This window comes from Cryptomeria japonica, unplaced genomic scaffold, assembly GCF_030272615.1.
Source record: "Cryptomeria japonica unplaced genomic scaffold, Sugi_1.0 HiC_scaffold_537, whole genome shotgun sequence".
In the NCBI taxonomy this organism is placed as follows: Eukaryota; Viridiplantae; Streptophyta; class Pinopsida; order Cupressales; family Cupressaceae; genus Cryptomeria; species Cryptomeria japonica.
This window is the reverse complement of record NW_026729349.1, coordinates 78,168-91,311: the sequence shown is the minus strand read 5'-3', so window position 1 is coordinate 91,311 and position 13,144 is coordinate 78,168. Positions and strand designations below refer to the sequence as shown.

The window sequence follows — 13,144 nt, the reverse complement described above, 5'->3', positions numbered from 1 at the left end:
TTCAGGTACAAGCAAATAAAGTTGCTCTTGAGATGGGCCACTTACATGAGCTACTTCAGCATCGGGGCAATGCCCCTTGTGTGGTTGCCAGAGTGCCACCGGATTTTATTTCTACCGACCACACTCTGCCTTGTGGTCGTCATCGTGGTTGAAGTTCCTCTGCCTGATGCTCTTAGACCCCACAGTCCCAGGCTCCTCGCGGCTCCTCGGGTGGGAGAGATGACGCATAGAGGCATCGCTCAGCTTCTCTTCCGTGTCATGGCTCTGCCTCGGGGTGGCCTTTTGCTACTCCTGTTACTTTGGCTCCTACTGCTGATAATGGCTCTGGGTGGCCTACTGCCACCACCTCTAAGTTTCCTTGCCTGGTTCTGGCTATTTCGCCTCCCAGGCAGGAGGAAGGAGAAGAAGAAAAAGACCCTGAAGATGGATGGTCCATGCCGGACCCAACTCCTGGTCTCGCTGATGTATGGGGCAAGAAAGATGATTTAGATACTCCCCCCTTTTTTGCCTCTGCTTTAGCTGCTTGAGGAAGTTTTTTGATGAATAGCTTTGTTTATTGATTCCGGCTTCTTGCCGTGTGACTCTCGCGGGGTGATCTTGTATCCCCCGGCCTTGTTTTTGTGAATATGTACTTTAATATTTTTATTTAATAGAGAAAATCTATTCATCAAAAAATATGTGTGAAACAGTAGAAAATGTAATGAAATAGCAAAACAAATGCATACCATAAAATTCAAGACACGATATTGGTGGATTTTTTCGAAGAGTCACTGGTCCGAGGAACTCCATTAAATTTCATAAACAAAAACGCTATCTTGACTCCTTTCTAGCATATTGCGACTTACCCATCAATAACGGTATCTTCGTGAAATTTCTTTGCCGTGAGAGAACAACACTCATTATTACTTTGACCAGCGTAGGCTTCCGACCATTGCAAGTGGGGAGGTAGGAAAGTTTCGCTTTCCCAAGTCTTACAAGACTTGGTATCCTGTGGAATTGTTTTTGGTACACTCAAGAGGATATTGACATTAACAGAGATTAGATTCGAATGGATATACAGGAGATTGACAGAGATTAACAATCAATGGTATACGAAGGACATTGACAGAGATTGGATTTGGATGGCATACATAGGAGGGCACTGACAGAGATTAGATTTTAATTAAATATTAACTTTGAGTGATATATACACAAGTATATCAACAGAGATTAGATATGAATGGCACATGCAGGAGGATATTGACAGTCTGATTTGAATGTGCATTACAAAAAAATTTGGATTGTCAAACATGCTTATCTCTTTCACATGGTAGAACAGAGTAAGCATTGCCAAAATCAATGAATCACGTAAAATAATTCTAAGACAATATTTATTAAGTATTTTCATATTATTATTTATGTCAGGAACTATCTTGACTCCCTTCTAGCATATTGCGACTTACCCATCAATAACGGTATCTTCGTGAAATTTCTTTGCCGTGAGAGAACAACACTCATTATTACTTTGACCAGCGTAGGCTTCCGACCATTGCAAGTGGGGAGGTAGGAAAGTTTCGCTTTCCCAAGTCTTACAAGACTTGCTATCCTGTGGAATTGTTTTTGCGTACACTCAAGAGGATATTGACATTAACAGAGATTAGATAATAAGGATGCATGAAACGATTGAGTAAATATAAACTATACAATGAGATTCCTTAACTCCATTAAATTTCATAAACAAAAACGCTATCTTGACTCCTTTCTAGCATATTGCGACTTACCTATCAATAACGGTATCTTTGTGAAATTTCTTTGCCGTGAGAGAACAACACTCATTATTACTTTGACCAGCGTAGGCTTCCGACCATTGCAAGTTGGGGGGTAGGAAAGTTTCGCTTTCCCAAGTCTTACAAGACTTGCTATCCTGTGGAATTGTTTTTGCGTACACTCAAGAGGATATTGACATTAACAGAGATTAGATAATAAGGATGCATGAAACGATTGAGTAAATATAAACTATACAATGAGATTCCTTAACTATAAAGCCAATGTGTGATATAGTATAAACAAATAACATGACAAAACATTAAATTTCTCAAAGGCAACTAAAAGTAAATAAAATGAATTTTACCTTGTTATAACTTCTATAGATAACACTTAGGACCTAAGTAAACTTAACATGTGAATATATACCGACAAGGAAAGTGAAAGGTACAATGCCCTTAATAGGTACATGACATTTATTCACTCTAACACCCTCCCTTAAGTGAAACTTAAGGAGAATGAATTATTATACAAACAATTTAAGACATGAAGATGATTATGGGTCCCAAAATCTAGGCCATGTTAGGTAATCATGCATAAATGATCTCTCACAAGAAAAGAAATTAGAAAACCCACTGGGACAAAAATCCTCTCGAAAAGAGAGAAAAGATACAATCAAGGATGATGCATGGAGGATAAGTCCAACAATGAATGAATAATTTAAAAAATTTCAATTGACACAACCCTAGATTTTAATGTTCAACAATAGTTTTATTGAAGTATAATGATCAAAACAAGACATTCCCAAGTAATAGTATGTCCAAGTAACTCTCGAGGACATCGATCAGACAAGAGCTAAAATAAAACATGTCTGGGGCTAAAATTAGAAAAAGTGCATAGATGGTTGGATAGATATCCAAAATACCTCTACAATGCTAAATGAATTGCTAAAATTGGAGATCTTGGCAAAAAATTATGAGGTTGAAAGCCAAAAATAAAAAATTTCTAACTTCAATAGAAAAAAATGACATCAAATGATAGAACCTAAAAAAGTTACCTACTCTGGACTGAAGCTCACACTAAACCATCCTTTTTATGATATATTGTTTTCAAAAAGACAACTTCATCCATTAAAGTTATGGCCATTTTTGTCATAGGGGTATATTTGCAAATAAAGGAAAAAATTAGGCCCTACGGGTTTGGCCCCTAGAAGCCCATATTACTAAACTACAACAAATAAAGGAAAAAATTAGGCCCTATGGGTTTGGCCCCTAGAAGCCCATATTACTAAACTACAACTAGTGTGCAAAATGGCCCACTAATCTAATACTAATGGAGTAGTATGTGAGTGGTGAGGATCCATACAACTTGTTGTGGATAGATAGTAGAGGGTAGATAATTATGACCAGTACTTAGGAGCATTACCTAAGGTTAGTAGGTGCTTATTGGCCAAGGAAATTGCGCTAGTGCCAAAACATTAGGTGCTAACATTATCTTTAAAGCATTGACCATGAAAATGCTAGAAACTAAGATAATATACCTACCAAAAAAATTTAACACATGTCATACACGAGCCATCACACAAATCAAATAGTTGACCAACATAATAAATAAGTGCACCTATACAATATTAAATGTGCTAAATATTTAGACCAAGTTTCCCAAAGAAATTAAGGGTTTCCCAAAGAAATTAAGGGCATCAAAAAAGTTATCTGTCATGTACCATTAATTTTTATTTTCTAATAATGCATAGAAACATCATTTAGATATTTAATTATCAAATTTTTATTTATGTTTGAATTGAACAAGTTAAATAGTATTTTGGATGAAATTGGAATTGGGTACAACTAGGGCCTAACTCCACTTTCACACAAACCCTGGAATACCAAATCACCTAGAGGAGTGATTGTCCTCGAATAACTCTTGTGAAAGAGAGTCAATGCCCATACTTCTAGGGTTTCTATTCCTTTGTTTCTATGAAAATGGATATGCAAACTATAGGAGGATGTAAACTTATGATGAAACTATAAAGGAAAGTGAATACAAAGGTAAGTATAGTAGGCTAATTGATAACAAAATTGAGATAGCAAGTATGAAATTGATGGAAGGATCTAACTATGCACCTATGGTCCAAATCTAAGACTGAATTGACAAGACCAAGGCACTGTACACTCTATTCTGATGAGCCGTGAATTGGGAATTTGGATTTTGATGCAAATAGATTGTGACTTTGAAATCTGGAACCTAACTAGGTGGACTAGGGCATTGGGTACCTTGGTCCCAAGACAAGGGCACTTGGCACCACTCTCCCCTAAAACTAGGGTAAAACTTTGACTAAAAACTTGCACCAATAACTTTGCACTTGCAAACTAAAAAATGGTAGGTTTATAGTTATAAATGGGTTGTCTTAGTCAAAACCCTAGTTTTGGTGATTTCCATCTCAGCAACTAGCCAGTATTATAACTAAAAATGTGTGTATTCTCTTGAATCTTATGTGTATGTAAGATTGCTATGAGCTAAATGAAAACTAGAGTTCTACCCAAATGTATTAGAGATGCAAAGTAGTGGGGTTCTAATGCCGAATGCATCTGGTGGCTCTAACAATAATGTGTAGATATGAGAGATGTGCTTTGAAGACTAAAATCCCAATCGTTTATTCATGCAAAGCAGTCAGATTAATTTTGTGCAATTCAACTCAAATTAATTTTGATATCAATCGACATGGAAATGTGTAACACGGAGGGCTTCACAGTAATTTCTAGGGATGGATTTCCCCTATCTATTTATTTCTCCTCTACGACATCCCATTTTTTTCAAATTGCCTGCCTTGTGAGTTTCCCCTTCCTCACAGTAGTCCGGTCTACCATGGCTGCTCTTTTGTTGATAATTTCAGTGCTTTCCATATTCTTAATCCCCGCTCTTCCTCATTCTGTCGGCAATTTCTCTCATCAACACCAACAACAAGAATTATTGTTGCGATTCAAAGCTACCGTTTCCAGAAACGGCACTTCTCTGCCCGACTGGACTCCCCGTCACTCCTTCTGCAATTGGTCTGGTGTTATTTGTCACTCCTCCTCTCACTCTGTCCGGGCCATCGATTTAACCCAAATGGGTTTAGACGGCACCATCTCTCCTGTGCTCGGAAATCTCTCCTCTCTTCGATACCTAGTTCTTGCCGGCAATTACCTCACTGGTACCATTCCATCTCAACTCGGTCAACTCCGAAATCTATGGATGCTCAGGCTGGACAACAACCAATTACAAGGAACCGTTCCACCCGGTCTCTCCGCTTGCCGCAGTTTGTATTATCTGGCACTTTCCTATAATCAACTGCATGGCAGCATTCCGCCTGAGCTGAGTCTTCTCAAAAGTTTGAAGTACCTTTACATAGGCGCAAACAGTCTTACGGGTATGATTCCCAGCTCTTTCAAAAATCTGTCCACCTTAGTTTTAATGAATTTGGCCGAAAATAACTTATCGGGTACCATTCCTCCTGAATTGGGAATGCTCACTAACCTGCAGACTCTTTACCTTTTTGAAAATAACTTACGAGGAACCATTCCGGGCTCTTTAACAAATCTCTCAAATTTGAATGACTTAAGTTTATCTGATAACCAGATAATTGGACAGATTCCATGGGACATTGGTACCAAGCTCTCCAATTTGGAATACCTTGGTTTATGGGGAAATCAGCTTAGTGGAAACATACCAAACTCCCTTGGAAATTGTTCCCATCTAGAAGTACTTATTTTATCTATAAACAGACTAAGTGGAACGGTTCCAAAGGAGCTAGGCATGTTGAACCTTCTTACCCAGCTTGATCTATACAGCAATCAACTTGTTAGTGACAGCAGTAAAACATTGGCCTTTCTCACTGCTCTCACAAATTGCTCCCACTTGCAAGAAATAGTTGTGTCATATAATAATTTCAAAGGTATATTGCCCCCATCCATAGGCCAACTGTCTTCCAATCTCAATTACTTGGGTTTACAATTCAACATGATAAACGGAAGCATACCACAACAGATTGTCAATCTGACAAGCTTAACTTTCTTAGCTTTATACGATAACCTTTTTAGCGGCAATATTCCATCTGGTATTAAAAGATTGCAGAAGTTGGAAAGATTGTTTTTGGGTGGGAACAAACTAGAAGGAAGCATTCCAAGTGACATAGGTCAAATGCAACATCTCGGACTCTTGAATCTAAGTCACAACCAGTTATCTGGAAAAATACCAGATTCTCTTTGTAACTCCCAGCAGCTTAGACGTCTTCTCCTTTACCACAACAAGTTATCAGGGAAGATCCCCGTTAGCATGCAGGGATGTCAGAAGTTAGAGCTCCTTGACTTATCTCACAATAAACTAGAGGGACGGATACCTGGTGAAGTCATTGCCAGACTTAAAAACCTGCAATTCTATCTCAATCTATCAGGGAATTCTCTTAAAGGGTCGTTGCCACAAGAGATGAGTAAAATTGTAATGGCTCAAGCGATAGATATATCTGGAAATCAGCTTACTGGGCTCATTCCAGATTCTATAGGGGACTGCTCAGCATTAGAGCGTCTAAATCTATCCCACAACGCCTTTGTTGGTCCAATACCACATTCACTCTCCAAATTAAAAAACCTCGAAGAAATTGATCTTTCTTTCAATAATTTGTCAGGGCAGATTCCTCCAGGAGGGTTGTTTCGAAACAGAAGTGTTGTAGTATTGTTTATGGGGAACCCTGGCGTATGTGGCCCAAAAAATTATTCATTGCTTCCATGCCCAATTCCGACCCATGAAACACATTCCCTGCTGAAAAAAGTAGTCTTATTAGTTGCTGGAATCATTGCATTTCTATTAATTTGCTTCGGTCTAGTAATGCTATGGAGGCATAAACTTTCAAAGCGGCTAGTCCGTCCCTCAAACCTTATTTTTCGAAGGCTTGGCTATCCAAAGTTTTCTTATCAAGATCTTGTCATTTCAACATCTGGATTTGACGAGTCAAACTTGCTTGGAGTGGGTAACTTCGGATCTGTCTACAAAGGCATCTTGAGGGATGGTAGGATCATTGCCATGAAGATTCTTAATTTTACAAATGAAGAAGCTCTTAAGAGTTTTAAGAGAGAATGCAAATTGTTAGGGAGGATTCGGCACCGTAACCTCATCAGAATCATAAGTGCATTTTCCTACCCTGACTTGAAAGGTTTGGTTCTTCAGTTTGCATGTAATGGGAGCTTGGAAAAACATTTGCACCCTGACAGAGATGATGAACACTTTTGTAAGTTGGGATTGAGTGAGTGTTTGAGCATTGCTACAGATGTAGCCCATGGCATGGAATATTTACATCATGATTGTCCTCTACAAATTGTGCACTGTGATTTAAAACCTAGCAATGTGCTCTTGGATGCCGACATGACAGCCCTTGTCACTGACTTTGGCATATCCCGTTTAACTAGCACAAATTCAGTAGATTCATTGAGTACAACAACATTTGCACTCAAAGGATCCATTGGATATATTGCTCCAGGTAGCATTTTTTATCTATATTTTTGTTGGCATTATCATTTTTTTTATTAGCTTTTTAATAATTTGATGAATAATATTCATTGCAGAGTATGGATTGGGTGGGAGTGTTTCCACAAAGGGAGATGTTTATAGTTATGGAATTCTGATATTAGAGATGGTTACAAGGAAGAGGCCAAACGATGACATGTTTGTGGGAGACCTGAACTTGCAAAAGTGGGTAAGGTTGGCCTTTCCAGACAGATTGACAGATATTATTGATAGTGAGCTGTTGAATGAAGTGAATGAAAACATGGAAGACGATAGATGTCTTCTTTCTTTCATTCATATTGGTTTGCTTTGCACTGCTGAATCACCAAGTGAGCGGCCTTCCATAAGAGATGTAGCCAAAACCTTAGGGAGCCTCAAGCCATCTTCCATGGGAGGTGCAGCTTCTTCCATGTTAACAGCTACCATATCAGAACTACTCAAAACCAATCCTACAGGAACATTGGCACCGGACAGTCAAAGTTCAACCTTTTAGATGTATATAACTTCGATTAGGAAGTTTTTGTCCTTTATGTTTGATAGTTTCAAGTTTGTCTTCCATCACAAGACCTACAGTATTCCTTCCTGTCAAATCCACCTCAAGTTAAATTGTAGTTCTTTCAGCCTGTAAGGTGTTCTAATTCATGTGTTTTCTTTAAAGTAGATTGAGAAAGTATGATGCTGTCAATACATATTGCAACAATGGAAATATATAACGCATTGTCCTATTTGTAACACTTCTTCTCATAATGTGCAATTGTTCAAGAATTGTTTTCCTTTCGTTCCCAAATATTCAGTAGTCTCCAAGTTCAAAAACATAAAACCAACATAAACTGAATTATAATAATAATTAATATTATTTATAAGTATAATGTTTTCACTTGTAAGAATGCGAGTCCAATAATAGCTACATTATTATCACTGTCGTGTAATATGGGCTGTTGAAGATGTAATGGAACTTGGGGACCTGCAGATGAAACAGAAGCCTGGAAAGCTTTATATTTCTTTCTGTGTTCAGTACAGAGGAAACGCCAGACAAACTTATCCTCTAGTTTCGGAATGCCTAGAAAAATACAAAAGCAATAGGAAATACTGATTTAGAAATCTGTAATATTATATGTTATAAGAGTGTTGACATTGATGTTAATCCAGAATTTCAACAGCTTTGGATTGTTAAACAGATGTACAATTCAAAGAAATTATATTTCAAAAAATTTCTAAATCGTCAAACACTTCCAAAACAAATTAGATTAGCAAAACATAAAAAATAATATTAAATAAACAATAGATTCATGAATTGAAACAAAATTGATGGTCTTGGATTAAAATGGTATATTAAAGAATTTTAGAGAAGTATCATAGGAAACTTTTTCAGATTCTCAAACATGCATATGATGAATAAAAAAATAATAAATTATGGTTGCAGAAATTTAAATTTTGGGATTTATATTTATGTGATTTTAGTGTAACGGTAAAATTTATATTATGCTAATTTTTTATTTATTTTTGTATGTATTTTAAAAATTAAATTAAAATAATTTCATATTGTCAAACATAGCAATCTCACGTGAAGTTTTACTTATTTCACTCAACTTTCCTATCCCACTTACATTCATGCATATACATATTGTCACATCCCCCTAAATCAAATTTGGTAGTTAGAAAGAATAATGGCATAGATATCCATGTCAACTATTGTGTATCACAGATCAAAACGCATCATTGACTTTATTTTCTCTATATTTAATAATTAAATTAAAAATACAACTACAAATTATTTTAATTTTTAATTTAATTATTAAATTAAAAAATACAGTATCAAGAAGAGAGGGCAAAATGACCATCCATTGATGCATTCGATCACAGGCATGGGCATGCAGGCAGAAAGAAAAGAGTGACGTTGCAATTAAAGTGATATGCGTTTCAATCCTAGGACAGCCAAAAAAAAAAAATGTTAGGTTGCATGGAGAAAAATGACGTTTGAAGTCTTTGAACCTCTGTGACCACTTATTTTCTGAATTCAAGTTTTACTTCTGAAAAGAACATGAAGGGGTAAAAATCCATTAAAAAGTGAGTTAGCGAGAATAGAAGAAATGGGAGGAAGCCAAAACGGGAGTGCACAGGAGGTTAATAGCAAGTTATTGCTGCTAAGAAAATGCAAAGAAAAGACATGATTTTGGCAGATTCAATATCCATGACTCCTAATCTAGATCTTCTTCATCTACCAGTCAAAATTTTGAAGTTGAGAACTCTAGTAATCTGATATTGATAGATTCATTTGATGCCCACACTCAGACATATTGTGTGGACATATCACTGAGGGATGAGCAATGAAGTTGAATGGTATACATTGAGATCTCATCTTCATATGCTATAGCTTCTATTTTTTTTCTGATAATACTAGTGTTTCTACATGCATGACTTAGTGTAACAAAGATTTTTGTTCTCTTTCAGTTACAATTATTTGAGATGATTACTTGACATACATTGTAGGCTTATATTGTGAGTTCTGGAGTTTTATTATGAAGATCCAATTATTATTGAGAGGGGATGAATCAGTAATAAAACAAATTCGCAACACTTCTCAAAATTGTATTGGTAACTACTCAAATAATCTTTTAAGCTGATTTACCAAACCATTCACTTAAGTGTTCATCAATATGCAAACAAAGTAAAGATATCAAAAACACAAATCAACAATGCATCCACCACATGAACACAAAGATTTTTGACATGGAAACCTGACTGGGAAAACCACAGTGGGAATTAGCACCCACAATATGTATTTGCATTCTTTTGGAATGTGCTCGATTAAAGGCCTAGCCCTGTTAAGAGCTTACAATATGCCCAGGTAAGAGAAGACCCTGTTAGGAGTCACCCGGTCAAGGGATTTTGCCTCAACCTTGTTAGGAGCTCTACCTTGCTAAGAGGGTATGTGCACCAAGTTGTGGTACCAAAAAGGGGTCTTAAGATGCCACTTTTTTTTTTTTTTTTAAATCAGCAAAGTCTGAACTTCGACGACAAATTGAACCTAATTACACTCCAAATTTCAAGATGCAACAAGAACAAGAGTCGGAGTGCTTCGAGTCTACTTTCTAAACTACTAATTTGTCTTGAAAATGGTGGAGATTAAAGGCTTCAAAAAGGGGGCAAAAAAAAATGGTCCTATGTTTATGCAAAAAACATAACATAGCGTCTGTTGTGGCCCCCTTAAATTGTTAACTTTTTTTTTTAATTTTTAAAATCACTTCAGTGAGAAATTAGCTAACACCTTTTAGTTTATGCTAGATTTTTCAGCTAATTTTTTAATGAGTATATGATTTTTTACTAATTTTCAAAGTGGACACGTTCTGAAAAATAGAAATTTGAGCATGCTCCCCAATAAAATCATTGAAAACTAATTAAAAAAAATAAAAATTAAATTAAATTGTGTAGAATGGAGTCTAGTTTCTAAAAAAGTAAGTTTTTTCAAAATTTGATGAACGTGTAAAAATCTATACCCAAAATAGTGCATGTTGGTTTTTGACAAAAAACGGACACACTGACAAAATAAATTATAGTTGAAAGACTTAACGAAATCAAAATTTGAAATAAATTACATTGTTGGATAGCTAAAAGGGAGCTCAAGTTTACCACAATATTTTTTTTAACTTCATTGAAACACGTGCAAACCTGACGGAGAGCACGACCAAAAATATGTCAAAATTTTCAATATTATGATAAAAACACGTCTCTAGCCTGAAATGGTCATCCAAACCTTTGGGTTGGATGCCCAAGGAAAATCCAACCCATAGGTTTGGTGTTTCCAAAAGCGGGTCATTTGGCGTGCACCAAATATGGCGCTCGCCCTATTTGGCATGCGCCAAATGTGATGAATGGGTTTTCCCATTTGGTACGTGCCAAATAGGGAAAGTATCAAATGTGTACATAGAAACCCCCATCTCATCTCTCCCTTCTTTATCTCCCTTTCCTCATAGTTCCATCTCTCTTTAAGAACTAGATCTCATATTCTCTCTCTCCCCTTACCTCTTCTTGGGTTCTTCATTCTTATAGTTACATACACTTCTTTGTCCCTCCCCTCTCTAGCTCTCACAATTCCCTTATTCCCCTATCCCTCGAGCTATCTCCCTCTCCATCCTTACACCCATCGAATTCGCTCTCTCACCTCTTTCCCTCAGTTTCATCCCCACTCCCTCCTCTCTCTAGGTCCTAAGGGGTCATAGGACACCATATGACGCCTTAGGACACAATATGACCCCTAACGATAACTAAGGGGTCATACGGTGTCCTAAGGGGTCATAGGACACCATATGACCTCTTAGGTTACCATAGGACCCACAATGACACCATATGTTGTTTTAAGTGGTCATAGGACACCATATGACCCCTTAGGACACCATACAACCCATAACGACACCATATGGTGTCTTAATGTGTCATAGGACACCATATGACCCCTTAGGTGTCGTTAGGGGTCATATTGTGTCTTAAGGGGTCATATGGTGTCCTATGACCCCTTAGGACTATAAGTAAAGCAAATACGGAAATTCTCTTTCCTAATGTCAATTTACAGGGGAAAACATAATAGTGTTTACAAATTTTCAACTTTTACAGAATACAGCACAAGCATGAGCATACACAATTAAACAACACAGAGATAGAACACATAGAGTTAACATGGGAAAATCCTTTCAGGAGAAAAAAACCCACCACCAACAAATAACAACTTTATTAACAGTATGTCAAAAATACAATAAAGTCTAGTATGCAGACTTCCTTCACTCTGTCATACAATCGTTCCAGATTAACATACAACACTCCAGTCACACAACAGTTACAAAACACTCAATAGCTATCGTAACTCGTAACCATACATTCGGTTCACATTTGGCTTCAAATACCAAACTGGTTGATCGTTCATCCGAGCAACTATACCAATGGCTTGAAGTCTAACTGTCTACCTGAGTTGGTCTACATTCATGGAAAACCAATTATCCCACATGCATCAGGGAGTCGGGTCGGTTTGTATTCATATACACCGATAGTCGCATCCTTAGTGTCGAGAGTTCACCTTTTTTTCAATCTTGGTTCGATCTCACACCTGTAGTTAGTCTCCGCTCCATCAGCCATCGGACAGACCACAACCATGTTACTCTGATCTCGCGATGAACCGGTAGATGACTCCACCAAAGCAACTCCAAAACTAGTCGGCTCCATCGGACCATCGGGATAGCCTTCAACTAGTAGACCCGACCTCCCGATGATACCCGATCATCGAAGGTGACTCCATCGGGTCATTGGCCAAATAGATGAAATGTTACCCCTTATCCCTATAACCCAAGGTGGTCTCATCGGGTCATCGACACACACCAAAAACTGCTATCCCAATAAGCGAAACACTCCGAGACAAAGTAGAGTGGACTCATCGGAACTTCGACATAGTCTTCATCATGTTGACCCAATTGTCGATATCAACCTGATCACCGAAGGAGACTTCATCGGGTATCAGCTTAACTCCAGACTAGTACCTCCAATAGCCGATGACAACCCAGACCACCTAAGATAGCTTCATAGAGTCATCGGCACAACTCTGATGCAGTCTTCCTGAAAATTGAAGTTATCCTGATGACCGAAGTTGACTTTGTCAGGTCATTGGGATAACGTCAAACCTCCTTCTTTGAGCTCTAATGGAAGAGCATACATCAGCAAGAGTCATACCGATAGAGCTCACTGATTTCTTTCACACTGTTTCATCGGCAAGAGTTAATCCAATCAGTATGAGTGAAGGTCAAGTGAATTAGAGGCACATTTCCAACAAACTCCCACTTGACGATGAATTCACTGGACCGATTACCATTTTAGACGT

At 37.5% G+C, this 13,144-nt stretch overlaps 1 protein-coding gene across 1 annotated transcript; it reads left to right on the top strand.

Moving 5' to 3' along the window:
• The first annotated feature begins 4,578 nt into the window (after positions 1 to 4,578).
• Positions 4,579 to 7,982, top strand: LOC131037864 (putative leucine-rich repeat receptor-like serine/threonine-protein kinase At2g24130). The gene is made up of 2 exons (XM_059216037.1): positions 4,579 to 7,255; positions 7,341 to 7,982. The coding sequence occupies exons 1-2, from the start codon at positions 4,609 to 4,611 to the stop codon at positions 7,772 to 7,774; spliced, it is 3,081 nt and encodes a 1,026-aa protein (XP_059072020.1). The 5' UTR covers positions 4,579 to 4,608; the 3' UTR covers positions 7,775 to 7,982.
• Positions 7,983 to 13,144: the final 5,162 nt, after the last annotated feature.

Coding starts and splice junctions, on each gene's coding strand:
- LOC131037864 (XM_059216037.1), top strand. CDS start 4,609: ATGGCTGCTCTTTTGTTGATAATTTCAGTGCTTTCCATATTCTTAATC. Junction 7,256..7,340: donor CATTGGATATATTGCTCCAG/GTAGCATTTTTT, acceptor TATTCATTGCAG/AGTATGGATTGGGTGGGAGT.